The 22099-nt window shown below is 38.4% G+C and overlaps 1 protein-coding gene across 1 annotated transcript in view; it reads right to left on the reverse strand.

Annotated features, from left to right (window-relative positions):
• Positions 1-21085, reverse strand: part of vg (vestigial) — a 132332-nt gene extending 111247 nt beyond the window's left edge. Inside the window, exons 1-2 of the mRNA XM_065221563.1 lie at positions 20537-21085; positions 8540-9409 (exon numbers count right to left, since the gene is read on the reverse strand). Coding sequence (XP_065077635.1) covers positions 8540-8635 — 96 coding nt within the window. The 5' untranslated portion in view covers positions 8636-9409; positions 20537-21085. The remainder of the gene's footprint in view (positions 1-8539; positions 9410-20536) is intronic.
• Between the last annotated feature and the right edge of the window lie 1014 nt (positions 21086-22099).

Here is a 22099-nt window from a genome sequence, read left to right on the forward strand (position 1 = left end):
GACAGCCCCTTTGTGGTCTTCAACTTTCTGAAGACTTTATCAATAATAGTATTTTTTTTTTCTTTCAGTGAAAACCCATACCTCGAAGAAACCTTTGTCAATTCCATCGACTTAAAGAGGATAGTTGTCTCATTGTGATATCGATAGTAGAGTGTAGTGTACAAACTTATGTCGTTTTCGTTTTTGCGGTGTAGCTACACCGGTGCTACACTGCCGAACACCGAAAAAAAATTAGGGTGTAGCTATCGGTTGCACCTTTGTTTACAAAGAAGTGATGATGAACTGTCAATGACTCGCACTTATTGCTGCTTACACTACACCGGTGTAGTGTAGTAAAAACGAAAACGACATTAGATTATTTTACAGGAGTCAGTATTTTTGCTGGGTTTTTGAATTCTGTAAAAGTAAAAAAAAAATCAAATTACCGTTATCTGTAAGTAATCAATGAAATCGACAAATTTTATTTTCTTTCATCAAATGGAGCTAGCAGAACCATGCCTGTGTAAGTCCGAAGCACATTTTATTATTCTTGAAATGTCCGCAGATTTTTAAACTTTTACCGAACAGTTCCGCAATTCGAAAACCCAGTTAGACCTTACTGACTGAATTAGTGTGTACATCTTCTAAATCTTCCTGGATTTTTACGCTTCTATAGCCAGCGATTTGTCGGCTCTCAAATTCAGTAAATTTAGAGCTCAGAGAGTAATGATTTGTCATAAATGCACCCACCTCAAATCCATGTGCCTTCTATCAGAAGCGCCAATGATTGTTGTAAAAGAATGTAAAACGGTGGTGTAGTGTTAAGCGTGATTACTTCTCACCCAGTAGGTCTGAGTTCAATCCCAGTCGACGCCGCCGGGATGTTCTGAGGCATAATATCTCTGATCACGCCTTCCTTCAGAAGGGAAGGAAAGCCGTTGGTCCCCGGTTCATGAGTTGATGGGTTGGGGGACGTAGGGTCCAGATGTGGAAGCTGCCTTCCTGGCGTCGGTAGCATTGGTGCTCAGGACAAAAAACAAGATCGACGGAAAACAAATCAAGGAATAAAAATGTATATTTGCAGGTGCACATAATTCAGCTCCCTCTTATTGACATTAGGATATAGGTGAACATTTTCTGCAAACAGTTCGCCATAAAACTTTAAAATAAGATTTACTAAAGTATTAAGATTGCCATTCACAAAAAACAATCAATTTGTTTTTTTTGGCAATCGTAGTTTACGGAACTTCAATTAAGATGTGTCTACTTCCTGATGATCAATTAACTTTTCTGGAGTTTTTGCTAGTTTTCCGAAGTGCTTAGAATTATTCTCAAGTTCTCATAGTATTCCTACACAGATAAAAATTCTGAATATTAATAGTGATGTAAACATTCATTCACGTAAACTTGTATTTCATTTCATGCAACCGAGCAACTTGTAAACAATGTTGTTTACAACAATGGGCTTTTGTATACAATATTTGCTACATTGCATGAAATGTCTCAGAACTTTACATGATATATAATGTAAACTTACATGATATGTGACACTCCATTTATGTGCATCATACTGAACATAAATTTACACTACTTTTTCGAACTGTGTAAATTATCTCAAATTCCCTGGAGTTATTTGATCATCCCTAAAATTAACGGATCATTAAAGAAGTTTAAAGATTTACACAGAAGTTCTTGAATTGTTTTCAATGTTCATGTAACTTTATTTATCAGAAATAATTCTTCGAGTTATTTAAACATCCCTAAAAATCCAGACTTTCCTGAGGATTTCAACGCATTTCTGAAGTTATTGGAGCTTGCTTAAAGTTCTTAATGTTTTCTATTCTTCCCTGATTTTTTCAGAACATTTAAGAAGTTGTCACCTATTTACTGAACTTAATTCAACTACCTTGAAGTTTTTTGATCTTCCCTGAAGTTCCCAGCACGGTGAAGATCTTGGGAGTGATTTTTGCAAACTCGATTCGGTTGATGACGACGCTGAATTGGAATGCGGCGGTTGGCAAGTTTGCGCAACTGATGTGGCTCTGAACCCTGACCCTACTTCAGAAGGTGACTGTGCTGAATACGTTTGGAACATCTAGGATTTGGTACCTTTCATCCATTCTACCACCACTAGGCGTACACATAGCAAAAATTACGTCAAGGATGGGCACCTTCCTGTGGAGTAGGATAGTCGCCCGGGTACCATTGATACAACTGGCGCGCAGCCGGGAGCATGGTGGACTGAAGCTGCAATTACCGGTGTTTAAGTGTAAGTCGCTCACCATCCACCGACATTTGCGAGAGATCGATTTCCTACCTTACTATAGATCCCTTCTTTTCCACGATAATCCCCGCCCAGCAATTTCTATAGATCTTCCCGACATCAAATTAATCCTATCAAATTTATCCCACATTCCCCTCCTAATCCAATATAACCCCTCCGCCGATCAAATCCATCAGTATTTTGTCCAGCAAATCGAACTGCCAAAGGTGGAACGCAACAGTCCGGAAAACGACTGGCCACGCACGTGGCGAAACATTGCTGCGAAGCAGTTCTCTTCAATGCAGCGATCGATACTCTACATGCTCGTGAATGGTAAAATCGAGCACCGAAAACTACTGTTCGTAATGCAGCGAGTACCGGACGAAAACTGCACACATTGTAGCAATCAAACGGCTGAAACTCTTCTCCATAAATTTTGTGCTTATACTCGTGTCGGCCCGGCTTGGACGGGTTCTACAGCAGAGGATAGCAGGCATTCTGAATGGATGGAGACGACTCTCTTTTGAAGACTTGGTGATACCTGTCCTAGCAGGAATAGACAGAAGAAGGCGTGTGGAAGTGCTTAGAGTTTTTATTAAATACATTTGCTTTGTTTGTGACTGTAACGATAGAATTGATGTAGATGCACTGAAATTTCCCCTAGATCTAGAATAACAAATTGTAAATACTATTATCAAATGAACTGACCAATAAAACTTACTTATTAAAAAAAAAAAAAACTGTGTAAATTCTCTCAAATTCCCTGGAGTTCTTTGATCATCCCTAAAATTAACGGATCATTAAAGAAGTTTAAAGATTTACACAGAAGTTCTTGAAATTGTTTTCAATGTTCATGTAACTTTATTTATCAGAAATAATTCTTCGAGTTATTTAAACATCCCCAAAAATCCAGACTTTCCTGAGGATTTCGACGCATTTCTGAAGTTATTGGAGCTTGCTTAAAGTTCTTAATGTTTTCTATTCTTCCCTGATTTTTTCAGAACATTTAAGAAGTTGTCATCTATTTACTGAACTTAATTCAACTACCTTGAAGTTCTTTGATCTTCCCTGAAGTTCCCAAAATTTCAAAATATCTAAACTTCATAAAAAACAATTTAGCAGGCTAAAAGTTGAATAAGCACAGACTTCTTCAGTCGTTCAGTTTGTTAATGTATTGTATTTGTTGGGTTCTACGACAACAAGATCTAAGACCTGAAATTGTTGATGCTTCCCTGAAGTTCCCTTAATTTCCAAAATGAACTTTTCTGAAGATAAAAAAAAATCTTCCTAAAAATATTTAAACTTTTCTGAAGTTCTTTGGACTCCCCTAAGGATCCAGGAAGTTCTTTAAGGTTTTCTGATCTACGCTAATATTTCCAAAAAAAATCTAAAGTTCTTGAAACTGCTAAAACTAAAAATGCTACCGAATATACCCAAAATTCATGAAACATTCCTGAAAATTCCGTAACTTTCCTCTCGAAACTTTGCTTAAGTGTTCAAAAATTTCCAGAGTTTATCAGATATTATTTGAAAGTCCTATTATTTAATTGAAGATAATTGAACTGAACTGCCCTGAAGGACTCTAATCTAATCTATTAGCTTAATCGGGCTTTAGCGCAGCTACCAAGCAAGACCATGCTAGAGGTGGGTGGGTTAAATTCCCGGTCCGGTTTAGGAATTTTTCGGATTGGAAAATATCTCGACTTCCCTGGGCATAGAGTATGACTCTACTTGCCACAGAATTACACTAATGCAAAAATGGTACAGGCATCTAAAACTCTCAATTGATATCTGTGAAAGAGCGTTAATAGCTCTCAGTTGAGAGCAGGAAATAAGATAATATGCGATAAGCAATATGCTTGACATACAATGAATATGCCCTTAAGATCTCTGAGCTTTCCTGATGATCTCTAAACCTAGTTTGGCTGAGCTACTTGGAACTTCTGTAAAGGTTATACAATTCTCTGAAGTTTTTATGACTTCTTGAAAATTCTTAGAATTTTTTTTTAGTGCTTGAAGGTTTCTAGAAGACCCCTAAACATTCTCAAAAGTCTGTTATGTTACCGCTGTCTACAAGAAGAAACTTCCCAGATATTCTCGAAACTACCATTAATTTTTCGCAACTACTTTAAAGCTCCTTAAAGTTTCATGAAGTACAACAGCCCTGAAGTTCTCTAATCTTTCCTGAAGTTCTCAAATAATTCCTGATATTGTTCCTGAAATAACCCTGAGATTGATGTTACTGTTCTGAATATCTCTGAACTTTCCTGAAATATTCGGAACTTCTTGATGGTTCCCGCTTAAATTAATAACAAAAAAGTAGCAAAGTTCTTTAAATTTATCTGACCTTTTCGGAAATTCCATGAAGTTCCCGCATTTTTCTGATATTCATGAAACTATACTGAAGTTCTCAGAATTGTTCAAAAGTTCACGTAACTTCCCCAAAAATCTTTGAACTTTCCTGAAATTTGGTAACCTTTGTTAAGGGTCTCCATTTTTTCTAAATTCAATGTTTCGCCGGCTGCTGTCTTCGACAAAGTTATTCGAGAAATTAAGGCTTTCCGGATAGTGGAGCTTGATATTCACTCACTATATGGCGCTAGTGAACGTTTAATCTACCTGAGCATGTTGTATCTCAAGATCCTGGCCATCTACAAAGGGGTAAAATTGTCTAGGTCTTGGGTAAAATTGTTCGGTGAGTGGTTCCCTCACTACATGACGCCAATGTAGCTGCGTATTTCATTATCGTAATGGGAAGACGTGCTGAAACCGGATATCGATGTCCAATGTCTCACAATGAGACACACAAAAGTGATCACCAAAAATTCATTTTAAATCGGATACTTCTCAAATTTTCAGGGATTAAATAACTACACACTTAGAAATAACTATTTTTACACGAGACGTAATTCATATTGGACGTAAATTATAGAATGTAAACAAACATGTCATGTAAAATTAAGTGTTCTCAAACCGAAACATCAGCTAGTCGACGAAGAAAACGTTTTATTGAATTGATTTTCACGTTTCTTTCAACTGATTCTTATGTCAAAAGGCCCGCTTACATGTGTCGGTCTCAGGTAACCGAAATTTACATGACTTTTTAGTAGTGTGTATATATTAGCTATGTTTTGGCATAATTTATTTATTGAATTTCCTCCCCCAAGCTGAATGCTCGTACATTTCTCTTAACACTGCTCATGAGATCTTGGGTGAGGCTTTGCCCATCTTCCTTACACAATTTCTCCCAGTTTTTCTTCAAAGCTTCATCGGTTTTGAATGTTTTTCCGCTTTTCTTCAACTTCTTCTTAATTATCGCCCAAAACTTTTCGATCGGACGAAGTTCTGGTGTATTTGGCGGGTTCGCCTCCTTCGGGACCACATTAACGCCCTTCGCTTCGTACCAATCCATTACAGGCTTGGCGTAATGGCACGAAGCGATATCCGGCCAGAACTGCGTGGGACCACGGTGAGAGCGGAGGAAGGGCAGCAAGCGCTTCTGCAAGCATTCCTTTCGATAAATCTGCCCGTTTATGGTGCCGATTGTAACGAACGGCTTGCTGTACCGTCCGCACTCGCAGATCGCCTGCCACTACAGGTATCTCTTCGCGAATTTGTCCATCTTTCTCTTCCGGAACTTTTTCGGAACCTCCATGCGGGACGTACCGACAAAAAACTCGAGGCCGGGGATTTGTTTGGTGTACGCCTTGATAATATGTCTCGTCATCCATGACGAGACAGCCTGGCTTGACCAGCCACTCACGGTACAGCTTCCGCGCACGCAATTTGGCCACCGTGTCAGTCCGGTTTGGCGCCTTCCTGACCTTAAAAACACGTAGCCCAGCCCGCTTCATGGTCTGCTGGACGAACCACTTCGACGAATTGACCTTTTTGGCCACGTCTCGGGTGGAAAGGTTCGGGTTATTCTTAAAGTACTGCCTTATCTTCCGCGCCTTCTCTGGGTATTCCGTTTTCGGTTTTCGGCCGCTTCCAGCGCGCCGCTCGATGGTCTTCGTCTCCTGGAACATCTTCACAACGCGGGACACGGTGGAATGGTGGATTACAAGCCTTTTACCGATCCATCTGTGCGACTGACCAGGATTATCGATTACCGAGCCCAAGATTTGCTAACGTAGCTCTTCTTGTTTCGAATACATCTTGAAAACTACTTGACAGATCGCGATAAAAAGTTACACCCAAAGTGTCGCATTTTTTCCGAGTCCAGTCTTTATATGGGTATTTTTGGAATGAGGATCACATACAGAAACCCGAAATCTATGTCTGACACCATTTTGGAATCCAGTGTTCACTCGGCTGTCGACAGAAGCAGACCACTCGCAATGTGTGTCACGCGATCGTCTGTTTACTCGGAAGCAACAATTGTTTGGTCCTCCTCATTGTTCTTCATCAGCAGTTCTTTCATTCAATGCGTCGTCGATTTTGGAAAGCAACCGTTTCGTGATGAATGTGTGAGTGCTGACCACATTTTGCGTCCATTGCTGCAATGGAAGCGCTCTGACTCCCGTTGGCGAATCTGCCATACAATGAAACCACTGGAAGCGGCTCCCGTTCTGGTGGAGGAGGCTTATTGGATAGCGGAAGATAAAATGTTTATTGTGTTGTACTTTTTGACTATAGTTTTAAGATGTATTGTATACTGAACAAGAATCTTCGGGTCTGTAAAGTTAATTCGGTTGAGCCTTAAATATCAAATAAATTAATAATAAAAAAAACATTTTGGAATCCAGGATGGCTACTTCCAGTATCCGAAAAACCACTAGATAACATCTCATCGATTGCTGGCATCTTTTCGTGCTGCCCGTTCCAAAAATACCCATATTGTAAGATATCTGAAGCATTTTGTCGAACCGAATGGACATAGTTAAGCACCACTTAACTCTTCATCCGGAAGGCCTTGACCTGCTGAAAAACTTTGCCGAAGCCAGTATCTTTTTAGATGATCAGGTGTTTGAGATACTACATGTACAGGAAGTTTAAAACTACACTAGCGCCGCGTAGTGAGATAATGCGAAACTAAATTATCCCTTATCCGGAAAACCTTCACTGAAATCGAATCTTACTCAGAGAGTTAGTCCCTTTACCTCATTCGTATGGAGACATTTCTAACAGCTAACAGCTTTACTCATGTAATGAGTGACCTACGCTTTTAGAAATTTCTCCATACGAATTAGTGAGACACTTTAACTTTTACTGAGTAAAAGTTACTCACTCTATGAGTTAGTTTCATTTCCAGTGTTCATTTTATGGACAACTTTACTAAATCAGCATCTATCTAGTTGGCCAGATTTTCAAGATATAGCATATACAAGAAATCCACTTACACACTAGCGCCGCGTGAAAGAATTCTAAACTTGATGTTTTCTAAGCCAACCCTACTACCCAACTAACAATATTAGCAGCAGATTAGCTTTTACAGCCTTAAACTAATTGTTTTACCAGTACAAGCTAGTCTGGAGCTAAGATTGTTTGTTGGGTACTATACCATCTGAATCCGATCGATCATTTGTCATTTGTCGACTTGTCACCCTCAACATAGTTTACCCATTTTTGGATAGGTTCAATATTGACCGATCTGGGTGGATCCTACTAAAATGTGGGTAGTTTTGAAATAGCGTGTAGTGAGCTGCTTTGTATTAGAGTCGGTGTATAATGAGTCACGCCAAGAGTGAAGCCAAGTCTACCTATTGAACTGTCAAAACGGCTACCTATCGTGCAAAGTAAATAAACATTACGATGCTATGAAAGGTCCACGAAAGGTATTGCAATAAAATATGAAATATAATCGAAGAAATGAGCATAAACAAGCAGTGAGCGTTAAATTGTCATGGGATACGCTCTGTAATGATTAGTAATGAGAATTTCTACTATTTTTTGTTAAGATTATTTGACAAAATCACTGATATAATGATTTACTACAGCCGCAATATATTTTCTCTCGCTAGAAGTCATTTGAAGTTGTTGTAGAAGTCCTCTGTTGCCAAGTGAAAAGAATGGGAATCTTTCGAAAACCGTGATGCGAGTTCAACTGTTTTTCTCTTGGCGTGACTCATTATACACCGACTCTACTTTGTATGTAAATCCCGTCCCAACTGTCAAATAGCATTCGATGAATGGGATGACGATGCCTACTAACCAGCGAATGATCACTGAACAAAATATGCTGAGGCACAGCTATGCATGAAAATCAATGTTTATTTCGGTAAATGTCTGTATCTTGCAACTTGAAAATAGCACCATTGTCAAAAAACCTCATCGTCATAAGTCACAGTAACTCACCCGCTCATACTGGTAGAAGGGTCGACTGGGTCCGGCGCGGCCGTACAGGTATGGATAGTATGCTCCGTACATAACTTCCGGGCAGGACACTGCCATTGTCGCGAACTGAACGAAACCGAGCAACCAAACTGAGCCCGGTAAGCTTCAGTTGGTTGCAGGTTGGCTCTCTGATACGCCCTTTTTCAGCAGCAAGCCCTCGCTGAAACTGGGTCCGCACTAATTACTTGCCGCTTCTGAGGTCCTGCTAGTGCCTCAATCGCTCGCTCTCTTCGCACAACACACCGAGCTGTCACTTAAAGTGGTCTTCAAATCACTCAAAACCTTCAACCGTTGGCAGTTTTATTTATTCACACTTTTCTGCACACTCATAAGCTTCTCGCCCCGGGAACGGAGGATCCATAAAACAAATATTAGTTTGAAAAACGAGTTCTGATTTAAAATTTTAAATCGCCTCTCCGCGTTCTCCCATGCGACGATGACGAGCGGAGCGGATCACTGCTACGGCTGCTGTTGCTTCTGCGGGCATGATGATGGTGGTAGGGTGAGTTCTCGGCGGTTCGTTAATTTCTGCTCGTTTTTCTTGACGGTTTTTCCCACTTGCTCTCCTTCTGTCTGCTCTGGGCGCGCTGACGGGTTCACTAAATGCAGCGAGCGAATCACGCGTGTTCTCACAACTCTATATTATTTCGTTGATTAATGAAGCACTGTTAAAACTTTTTGTTGCGCCTAATGTGAAATGATTAATTTTAACACTTTTTTTCTTGCTCGGGTGGTTTGCTCGATCGAGGTCTTCCAGAGGCAGGAGCACATTTGTTGAACTCACTCACTCACTCTCACGAGGTTGTTCTTCTGATGATCCCTGATTTGAATCTGCAACACAAGAACAATACAGTGATTTAATAATTACGGTCAGATTAGCATCTCCTTGTTTCCACCTGCAGGAGGGATCATGTGTCCACATTATAATGAACCATCAGACGGAATCGAGACAATGACGACTACGATGGCGACCTTACACAATACACCTCACCCAGATTTAGCAAATAAATAGAACAATTAAAATCGCATAAAACTGAACGCAATACGGTTGTATATGCTAATTAGTGGGATCTGCAATCATGTTTCCTCATTTCATTGCTTTCTTAATGGCAGAGAAATCTCGGTGAAAGAAATTGTTTAATTTTCATTTGGATTCGCAAAAAAAAAACGAACTGAAACGCGACACGAGGAAAAACTGTTTCCAGACAACAACGACGGCCGGGTTGTTGTAGTGTGCCATAAGGAGGCGCATATTACAGCGATTACAAGCAGCTCTGTTGGTTGTGCTGTGCAATGTGGTGGTGGTGCCGATGGTTGAGCGAGAGCCGTGTTTTAACGGAAATCGGATGGCGACTGGAGGTGAATACTAATTAGCAGTAATCATTATCAGCGCGTCGGTTGTTGCGTTGTGGCAGAAGGAAGAATGGTTGTGACAAGTGTGTTGTTTGCAGCACCAGTTGGCGTTCGTTTCGTTTCAAATGTCTTGATGCAACTTCGGATAATTGGGGTTCGTTGAAGGATGGGTTTCTGTTTTGATTGTTTGGGAGTGTTTTTTTTGGATGGATGAGAAATAATTGTTGCTGGCTTGGATTTAGTTCCTGGAGGGCTTTTAAGACTTATTAATCAATCTAACTTTAGTATAAGCAACTAGGCTCAAGAAGTATGCCTAAAAAATTGGACATCTGTGGGAGAAGCTCGTTAGGAATATCATCAACTAAATGGGGTTTTTTATCATTTCAACGACGCAGACATGAGAACAAAAAATGCTTTTCTTGTAAAATGAGAAATTCCAAGTAATCTAGATAATTTTGGGGAATAATTTGAGATAAATTGGTTGTTTTAAATCCGCAATTTTGTTTGAAGCAAATGACTTTTTTAGCTGGATTCAACCCATAACATCATATTGCTACAAAATGAATTTTGGTTGATTTAACCGATAGTTTAAGGTTGTACAAAAAACAATAAAAAATGTTATCAACAAAATTTGAGTTGTTAGAAACGGTTCATTCTAAATAAAACCTAATTAAAGCCTTAGGTTGAATCAACTTGACTTTTAGGATAAAACAATCTAAAATATTGTTTGGGTGAATAACAACCTTAAAAGTAGTTGATGACAAAGCTATATTTTACATTACATTTGTTTCAAGGCAAGAAAGTGGGAATTTTTTTAATGGTTGAGTATTTTTCGAAGCTACCGGTGACTGGTGATTGGCATTTGTAGACAGAGTAATCGACGGAAGTTGCTGGGAATGTTGCTGCTGCGAGTTGAAGGGATCCTGTTTCTGATAAGGCTTCCATTGGACATCTTTGGCAACATGATGGAAACTCTTTGGGGAAGAAGTTTTTCAGGACACTGGGGCTCCCGAAGCGCACATTAGCGAGTTCTGCAGGAACAGCGAATGTAGTGGGAATGGTGTGCCCGGGAAGCTGAACCGACTGTTGTACAGCTAACTGAACTGGAAGTAGTGGATAGAGCTTCGCCGAAAGCTTCTGCTGCATCAGCTGCTGTTGGTTCTTCTCCAGAAGGGACAGATCTAGTTTCAAGAAGGTTGCTGCTGTTCGGCATCGTTGCATTGGAAGCTCCGGTCCCGGTAGTCGTTTCTTTCTCGGCATCCGAGCTCGGAAACTCAAACAACTAACAACCAGAACAATCCATAATCCATTACTTCTCCCAACATGTTTTCAGACTCAGTTCCGAAATCATGGTTTTCCAATCCCAGAGTCTAGATAATTTTAAATATCAACATGAGAAACATCATCAACATAGCATCGTACTAATAAAACCCTTGGTGATATTACAATGCTGGTAATTTCTAGCGTAATTTAATTTTTGTTGCAAATATAAAACTGCAGTTAAATTCCTTATTTAATTTCAACAAATATGTTGGTCAATTCAATAAAAATGATGGTTATTTCTAGTACTTCGTTATTTATTTTAAGCAAAAAGATAGTTGATTTAAACTATCTTTTGAATGAAACAAACTATACTTGTTTGAATTTATCTACGACAATCAACATTATGAATATTTCCAATAAATAAATTTGTTGAATTGAGAATGAACAGTGAAACAAAAACAACGTAGCATTTTAGTTAATTTCAAACATTCAAACAAACATATTCATGGTTTACTTCAACAAATGAGGGGGTTAGAAGGAAAGGGGTGTAAGTGACTTTGATCGATTCACTTCATCGACTTTCTCTTTTGATAGCCAGCTTAATAAACAGATTTTGCGCTATTTCTGCAACATAGTTTGATAGAGGAGGTTCTCATCTAGCATCCAGAATGGCACACGAATCAAGAAATGTGTTTTCAGCTGAATTATTAATTACTAACACCTCTTTCCTTCTAACCCCCTCATTTATTGGAGTAAACCATGAATATGTTTGTGCGAATTTCAATACGTTAATATGGTTGAATCAACTAAAAATTTGGTTGTTTTTACCATACTGTTCTCTCCGTGTAGGTAAAATTGTTTGATGTTTTTGACTTATTCAATTAGATTCTCATAAACACTTAAATAGAAACGATAGGGACCTTTAAAGCGAAAGATTCAATAGAAAGTTTATGACTAAACCTCCAAGCTTCTACTACTTGGAAAAACCTGAAAAACCGGAAATTCTCAGGGAATTTTATTTTTCCTGAAAATACCTGGAAGACTCCCTGATCTTATCATTATTCAGGGAATTTAATAATTGTCTTACAAAGAATGCATTTTTAAATAAAAACATTTATTATTCCTAATTATTTTCATTCACACATTGAACTTTGTAGATCCAGAATGAATTTATCTTCAGTAACAAGTATATATTTAAAATTCAGAGGCTGATTTTTTGATTTTTTTTTTTGTTCTAGAATTTGCATATTTCCCACAAATATTATAAATTAAAAACTGAATAGTTATAACACTTCAAGAAATTTTCAAGAATCTGGATTAAAATTCCTTGCACAGTTTTGAGGCTCATGGAATTTTACAATAATTTCTAAGGACCTCATTCCACGGGAGTTCTGGGAAAAAAGTCTATGAGAAAAACATCAACTGCAATCTACTTTCATAGTAGTTTTGAGGAATTTTAGACTTCATGAGATTTTCATGAGAAATCTCCGTTGAATATGGAATGGACTTTTCTGAGGTCCTCAGAACTACTTGAAAATTCCCAAAATATTGCTGAAGTTGATTAAATTGCCTTGAAGTTCTTTTGTAGTTTGAGAAACAAGCCTGATTGTCGCAATACTTCTCATCAATTTTTTAACTTCTCTCAACTTATTCGGACTTTCTAAAGTTTCCACAATTCTCCTAACAATCATGAATCTTCTCTAAAGTGTTAAAAAACACTGCATCTCTCGATTTTTATTTATTTATGTAATTTACCTGCTCTGGAATATCTCTGCTGTTATATCTGTTCTTTCTTGAAGTATTTTTTGCTTAGAGCTTTATTTATTTATTTCTCGAAGTTCTCGAAACTTCTCTTAAGTGTTTGCAGTTCCCATAAAGCTTGTTGTACTACCATATCCATTTAATTGAACTGTTTTAAAAATGTTTAAGCTTGCGTGAACTTCTGGACTTATGTGAAACCCTCGATATTTTTCTTAACATCTCTAAAGTTCTCTGAAAATCTGAGAACTTCTTGAAATTTCCCGCTAATTCAGTTAAACTAATGGAACTGAACTCCCCTGAAATTCCCTTTGTTTTTGGAGTTTTACTAAACTTATTTGAGATGCTCCCGAAAGGTCCATAAAAGTTCCCGAAGTTCTCGGATCTTCCCTTAAGTTCCATAGACTTTTATGAAGTTCTCGAAATGTTTCTGAAAATCTCTGTACTTCTGTGAAGCTTTCGAAGTTATTCTGAAATTTCAGGAACTTCTTGAAGCTACCGCAGCGAAATAATTAAAATAGTTCTATGATTTTCACTGAAGTTCTCAAGGTTTGCCTGAAGTTCAAATTATCGAAACTAATTCATAACTTCTTCAATAGTCTAGAGTTTCCTGATGTTTTTGAAACTGCCCAAAATATTTCTCAATTTCCTAAAAATTCTCTAGATTTCCTTGAATATCTAAGTATTTATTTTAAAAGAACCCACCATTTTACTGGAATTGATTTATTTGCCTTAAAGTTCTGCAATTTTCCTTAAATTTTATAAAGTTTATAAACGCTCATGAAACTTTGCTTTAAATCACCAATTTTCCCTGGAAAGCCTGGACATCCCAGCAGTTTTCTATGTTTACCTTAATTTCTCTAAATTGATCAAATGTTGCGGTGAATTTGCTGATATATATACATATGTTATGATTCCCTGAAGCTTCTAAAGTTTTCGGATCAATCATAGAATTCTCGGAATATCCCATTATTCTAAGGAATTCCTTGTAAGTCGATGCGAATTTCCTTAAGTTAAAGTGATATTTCTGTTGTTATCTGATCGTCCTCGAAGTACTCGGAGCTTCACTAAATATAATGAAACAATCTTAAAATATCTAAATTTTTTGAACTATCGGTCCTTACTAAAAGTTCTCGCCTCTATTTAATTAATGGAACTTCGTTGATGTTCTCTAATCAACTTACGTAAATTTTCGAATTTTTTTAGATCTTGAAATTTCCATGATATAACACCCTTAAAATACTCTCACATTTTCCGGATGTTCATATAATTTTTATTGCGTTCCAGACATTTTCTCTGAGCAAACAGAACTTTCCGGAAATTTCGGTTTCTGCAATTTCCTAGAAATTTTTTGATCTGCCCTTTAATTCTCTTATCTGTCTTGATGTTCTCGGAGATCCCCTAAACTCTCAACTCTAATGAAGATCTCGGTTCTGCTTTAAAATAAATGGAATTCTCGAAACACCTTTAAACTTCCCTGGAATTCTCTGGATTTCTGTGAAGTTCCTGAAAAATTTCTGAAGTTTTCATAAATTTTCTGAAGGTCTCTGAACTGAATCTTTCGGAACATCTTATGGGTTCTCGATTTTGTCTAAAGTCACGCTTATAGATTTTTAAATCAATACAATAGTCTGGGCTAAGGTTTCAGGGACTTCCCCTTAAGATCTCTGGATTCCCTAAAGATCTCTAGATCTAGCTTTTCTGAGATCAATAGAACTTCATTGATGTTTCCACATTTTATTTGGTACGAAACGTCAAACGCATTTCATAAATAGGATTCTTCTTATATGTAAACCTGGAAATTATCCTCCAAAGTTATGGAAAAACCTGGAAAACTCAGGGAACTTTATTTAACCAATTAAGTGGACACCCTGTAGATAGAGAAGAATGATTAAACGTAAAAAAAAACTCTCTACAAGGTTGTCAACTTCGAATTATTCAAAAAAATAGAACAAAATGTAGGCCTATTCAGATGAATGATCAATCTTGAAATAAATTCACGTTTAAAAATGTTTAAAATAGTGACTTATTACAAGAAAAAGTGACTTTAGTGTCTTGGCCTTAAAAAAAGAAACTTTTTAGTGACTGGCTTGAAAAAAAGTGACCAAGTCACTAAAAAGTGACTCGCTACCAGCCCTGTACAAGCGAATGGTACAAATTTCCTATCAGGGGCTCAATATTGCGAACAATGGTTTATGAAATATAAAGTCAGTAGGGCAAGTGTACCAGTTTTTGACCCTAGTTGACCCTAAAGTAGTGATATCTTATATTTATTAGTTTTTTTTTCGATACAATATTAGAACATATATTTTGCCAGATATCTCACATATATTATATATTTATAATATATATTTTTGGCAAATTTTCTCACCCTTAGAAGCAGTGTTGAAAATATTCACCAAAACTCATTATGACCAACAATCAATACGAAACTAACGATTTTTAATTGACTCACTACTTGACTAGCCTATTGGTACCAAGCAAATCGATTAACGTATCCCATTCTAGTCCAAATTCTAGTACTACACAATGTTTGTTTTGATTCGCTATGAAAGTTTTACAGATAAAATGAGGGGTTAGTGGATTTTCCTATGTTTCGAGGGGTGAATCGATTAGCTTGGGACCGAAGATAGTACCAGAGCTGAGCCAAAAAGTTGAGCACGTTTCTTCGGGACCTACTAGTCTTAGAGTTACCTCTATGCTATGACTCGCGAACTTTGTTGAACTTCGTGAAATATCGGGAACTTTTTCAACCCTGATTAGAAGTTCTTTCCTGACTGTTTCCGAACTCAATGCTAGGAGCAGAAATTTACCCAGTTCCCCTACATCTTACATGTGAAATACTTGTCTTTAATCCCTTTTATATTTCTTTCCCTTGAGCACAATTTTAGACCCAGCCCAGCAAGAAAATTATTCCGGATAATACGCTTAACCAAACGCTAATTCGAGGTTAGATTCTTATAATGGGAAATCCCAAAAACAGGGTTTTCACCTTCAAAAACTTCACTCAGAAGCTAATTTCCGGGCTAACTAGATTTACAATGAAGACCTGTCAATGCTGTCTAGGCAATGCTTGTCCACGTTTCTTTGAATCATCATTCAATCATAAAAGTGCTACTCCAAGCAATCAAAGCAAAAAGACACCCAAGCAAGACTATTATTTGCTATTATCCTAAATTCTCATTTATTTGATTCTCTGAGCTAATCAGGCTGTTAAGAACACAATAAGGAACAAGAACTACAACTGTTCAGAAAAAAATCATCCTCTTCTCTTAACTCTTTACCATTCTGAATTTACTCAAAAGCGCTCCAATGCGTCCAAAGGATCTACGTCAGACGCAATTAGGTGTAACATCTACCGTATGCGTGATAATGTTTGCACCATCGTACAAATAAGGTTCCCGTTTTACCTGTGCATACAATGCCTTAGTTTTCTTTGCATGCACGTAACCTTTAGCTCATACCGTAGTAGGCTGTGTATAAAAGAAAATGATTTACTTAGTTTGACAGTTGCACCATGACGAAGTGACAGTGTATTTGTGATTTGTCCCACGCGCAAATGTCGCAAAAAGAGATTCCAATCGCCGTGGGAGTGTCCCGGTGGACCGTCAAAAGGGTTTTAGACTGAGAAAAGAAAGGACAACTATCCGCGAAGGTGGCCACAGGTCGTCCGAGGTCAGCTCGGGTTCCGAGCGTTATCGCTGCTATCAAAAGGTTGATTCGGGTGAATCAAGTGCGTTCAATAAGGAAAACGGCAAAGATCCTGTTCACCGACGAGAGCATGTTTACAGCCAGGCCAAGGCCTCTTCTAAACGCCACCCGAGTACAGCAAGCCTCAGACAAACATTAACCCGTACCTGGAGAGAAATGGATCCAGACTACATTATTAGAACCTGCCGTGCATTCCGGAAGCGTGTGGAGGCCGTAACTGCAGCAAGTGGAAACTCGATCGATGATTAACATAGAGAAACATCCCCCCTTTGAATAAATAAAAAAAAAAACTGGAAAACTCGAAAACGAAATTATTGAGAATTTTTTTAATTTCAAACATTATCACGCATACGGTATTAGGAGACGCACATACCCATTTGGAGGTTAAATTTTGTAACAACTAACAACGTTTAGTTTCTACGGAAATAGATTTTTATCAACCGTCAAGATCTCAGGAATGTGTCAACACCCAGTGGGAGCTGAATTGATATTATGTGCAAACTCATCAAAATACCCTTTTATTTGAGTAATTCTAGCTCAACCTGTAAAAATGCATCATTAAGCATTGAGCAACCACAAAATCGCAATTCTATTTAACATTTGAAATGAACAACCATCGTCAAACTACACCGAGTTATTAAGTTGTTTGAAACTAACTAAGTTAGTCATACTTATTAATAAGTTTCTGTCCCCTGATTTTTCAGGTTTCTCCAGATAGTCGACACCCTGTTAACGTTTTTGATTAACTTACAAATAAACATAATATGAATAATACGCATGTTTTACTATTGAAGATTCTATTGTTTTTTTGCCAGTATTTAACCGTAAACAAAGCACGTTGGTACTGGCTCACGTGTTGATGGGTTCGATATGTTCTAGGTGTGGAAGTCACCTCCCTGGTACACGATTGCCGTCGGTGATTAATCACCAATTGGCAATTGAGTAATAGTTTCCACCCTCAAATCCGACCGATGAGAACCAGTTTTGCGATATGGAGATTTTTGAAAAATCGTCGATTTCTCTTCAAACCATGCTTCTAGCGGTGAGAAAATTTCTACATTTTGATCTTTTTAGTAATAGTGACATTAGGTAGGAATAATGTATCGGACAAATTGAACCATTATTGATATTTTTAATTAGAAGTGAATTTCGCCAGAAGCAGCATGAAACACCTAATTGTCACTCATCAGTGGTTGGTACTCGATTGCAGAACAGAGACCGACTTTACATAAAAAACTAAATAAAAGGTTAAAGTTTTCTCTTGAATTCTTAAGCAAAAAATGCTCAAGTTATGATACAATTATTTAGTTTAAAATTATTTCTGTCAATTTTTTTTTATATTATATTGTATCAAAATGCAGTTATCAACATTTATGAAACATCATTTGAGAGGGATTCTCGAGCAACTTGACTTCCACAATTAATTTTCAAATACTGCGCTACAATTGATATACCGTCGGGAAAAAACAAAGAAGCAATTACTATCGCAGTTTCTGTCGTATCTTTTATCGAACGCATAAGTTGGACTGGGACATTTTCTATGAATAGCTATTGATCTTGACAACTGAACGGCATTGGATGCTTCCTGCGCAACAGCCATAATTGATCCCTTTGGTTTCAGTTAACTAATCATCATATGGGAAATCTTGAAGATGGCATTTTAAAGCAATTTGGGACTATTAATTTATATGTGTTCAGTAATGCAACCGTTACAGAGTTGCATTGGTATCAATCTAATGAAGTTCACTTAGCCTAGGGGAATTGGGTTCTTTAATTTTGAAAAATGTATTGTTTTTTATACATCATCCGATAGAGCTTCGTTTTCTGAGCACAGCGATATTTTTTTCGAACCCACACACTTCCATCTCGATTTTTAAATTAAGATTTAAAGCAAAATAATAACTTCACTGTTTGACACTAAACTAACAAACTGACAGCTCGCTCCCATACGACACCGAGGGGCGCTAATAAGGTGATTTTTGCAAATGTAATCGAACTTATTTAAAATAGTTCCAGTGTACCCAAATTGATGAAATTTCGGGTTTGGGTTCCATTTTTAATTCAGATTACGAATATGTATTTACCTCAATATCCTTAAAGAACCCAATTGAGTATGCGTGGGAAAGTTAGAGTTTCGATAAATTGACGTTTGAATCTTTGTTTGCAAAAGCAGATTCGTCCATTTGAAAAAATATTTGACACTTCCTCTTATTCTGTGAGTTTAGTATTTATTGTAGAATTATTGTGCTAATTAACTTATACAGGAGGTACGGTGCCAAGATAAGGTATAACTATAGACACATGGTCATTAGGGTGCTTCATTTTGAAAAAAGTGTTAGGTAGGCCACCATCCAGTTTGATTCATTGCCCTAAAATATGTCTCCGTGTAAAAAATGGTAAAGATTGATGAAGGTTTAGAGGTCGCAAATTACTTTGGAAAATTTGAATTTCACTTAGATCGCTCTCACTTTGGTTCTAATTGTCCAAACGTATAAAACAAATAATATGTGTCTTCCATGGCAATGTCCAGCAAGCCTGTTTAAATTGGTGTTGTAGTCTTTCAAATATCCAACTATAAATTTACCCTATTTTGTCATTTTTTCTGCTTTCTATCGTTCTTGAAGTGCTGCCAAACTGACCGTTACAACACACTTGTTGGTGATTGGGACATATTACTTTTTTCGGACATTTGGACAACTAGAACCAAAGTAAGAGCGATATATATGAAATTTAATACGTTTCCATAGTTATTCTCATAAACATTGTAAACCATTTGTGTGACCTTTAAACCTTCATCAATCTTTACTATTTTCAACTGCAAAAAGGCGAATTAGCGGGCTTGTTGGTTACTTGGGTAATGGTCATCATTGTCTTAGCTTTGAGACTGAGATACAAAAACCATCGCCTAGTGACTGAATTCTATTACAACAAGCTTTGCAAGACATCAAAACTCTTTCTCGAAAAACCCGAGCTACCCATTGAGATACAACGTTTTGAAACTCTGCATAATACGAACTCACATATTGTATGTACATCGGTTTGAATTTATAAGACTCATTATATCATTCCTGCGAGATCACTCAGCACCATTCCGCACTCAGACCGAGCACCGAAATCGTTTCCGAATCTTCACATATCTCGCCTCCCGAGCCAATACCGATCAAAATGTTTGTCATTTCAATCCCCGCCTTGGGGGTGCATTGCGGTCACCTTGTTGACATTTTTGTACCAACTGTCACAACAACACTTGCCTGTCTGTCCGCCAGAATCCAATTATCTTAATTGAGTTATGATTCGTCTTCTCCGTCCGAACGAATCTTTCGCATCGCTCAAGTGTTCTAAATTGCACCGCACACCACCACCGCACCAGCAAGCATCCGCAGAATCCTACGACACTCTCGAAAAATGGATCACGAGACAATCAACAGAAATACGCAACATAGCTGAGAGGAACTCGCTCGCTATGTGGCGTTGATCCCCGCACCCGTGCCCACAGTGATGCAGGCATTTCCCAAATGCAATTGTAATGCATTATGCAATCGATTCACTGCCGTCGCCGCGCCAGGCAAGTCGATCACGTCACGATCGATCACTGACAGCTACGTGCATCACAGTGCATTATCACACTTAACCGAGCAGCGCTGCAGTGCAGTCTGGCCCGGTTCTAAATATAATCGTCAACTACTGAAAGCTATTCAGATCCACTCGATCGCACTCGATGGAAAGTGTTTGACTTTGCCAAGATCACTTGTAACAATTTTGTAGAAACCACATTTATAGGTTCCTATCGTGTCGTCGTCTATTTCGATTCCGTTGATGGCGAGGAAAGGCACCAGATCCAGGCAAATGGAAACAACTATTCAAACAACTGACCATAAATCACTGGTTTTATGTTCCAACACACGTTGAAGTCACTATGCGCGCGCGAACGCGAACTGGAAAATTTCTAGAGCATGTACTTTATCACCTCGCAGCCCGTCAAATGTGACTCAATGTCAAACACACTATCAATCAACCGACTCGACTTGGTTGAGGTTTATTTTATGGTCAAAATTTCCACGACTGTCTTTTACACTGCACTTTTCCGGCGTTACACGCTAAACACCGCTTCCATTCAATGTCATTGATTTCTTTCAAGAAAACTAGCACGTGTTTCAAGCGCACGCCGCATCATCCCACAGTAGCCAGTGTTCCGGCAGGAGGCAAGCAGAAAGGAATTTCCGGACCACGGTCGTCGAAAAAATGCATCCCGCGGAACGGTCGCGGAAAATCCCTAGCACTCCCACTATCCCGACGAAGTTGACGCAATAGCAACAACAACAACAACACTAACGACAACAACAACGGTGACGATGCGCACCTTCACGTAGCCGATATGGTGCAACCTCAACAACAGTCCGTCAGCGGTGAACGCGCGCGTATCAAAACCGAAAAATCAACTGAAACAGAAGAATTTCGAGCCGTCTGCTTTAGGTTGGAAATTCTCGCAAAACCTGTTCGTCGTGTAGCGTAGCAGTGAGGCTTCACAATACACTGACACCAGCCGACCGACCAATCATGTTGCCCAAAGCGAGGATATCGTGCAGTTGTGGGGGGGAAAAAGAAGAAACCGATTGTCGGTGTGTGGGTTGAATGGGAACCGGTTTGGGTGTAATTCTGTATGGCGATGGGAGTGGCTTAGCCAGGGAATAGCATACGCTTGCAAGCTCCGCCCATTGGCGGTGCATTGCAGTGATGATGATGATGATGTGCGTTGCCGTTAATCCGTGGACGATGGTGCAAGATGAAGCGGGTTTATTGTGATGTATGATTGAGCGCTGCACTAACACAATGAAGCCTAAAGGCTGATGGAGTACGTGTGCAGAGTGTGCAGGGAAGTAAGTTGAATGAAAAGTGCATTTGCGGGAGTTCATGAAAGTGCGAGAGGGTGGTCGTTGGAATTACGGCTGTTGATGGTTTGTATCGCTTTGTTGGTGAATGGTTTTCTACAAATCCGGTAGTAGTTTTACCTTGCTTTTTGAGAAAACCTTTATGATGTTGGCAATGTTTTGCAGAATAGGAAATCTAATAAAAGTTTGGAATATAATTATCCTTCGTTTAGCCAAATTTTATTATGGTCAAATCAATTTGAAAGTTGTCACCCAATTAGAATTTTTTAATTTAATATTAAATCAATGAGTAAACCTTAATTAATACACTGATGGTGAGATCTTACACTTCTTTCCAATATGATGTGAGGTGATAGATGAATTCTCATGTGGTTCGAAGTATCGCGTGATGGTTTTGACCCTAGTCAGAAACTAGTCACTTTTCCGAGGGTTCTAGAACATATCTGAATATGACCAGCGTGATCCTGGGCACTCCACATGTCTAGCATTGAGCTGGTTTTTGATTTCTCATGGAGATTTTGACCATAATCAGAAACTGGCCAATTCT

Source organism: Ochlerotatus camptorhynchus, unplaced genomic scaffold (genome assembly GCF_037179485.1).
Source record: "Ochlerotatus camptorhynchus isolate MF236.1 unplaced genomic scaffold, CSIRO-AGI_Acam_v1.1 ptg000144l, whole genome shotgun sequence".
In the NCBI taxonomy this organism is placed as follows: Eukaryota; Metazoa; Arthropoda; class Insecta; order Diptera; family Culicidae; genus Ochlerotatus; species Ochlerotatus camptorhynchus.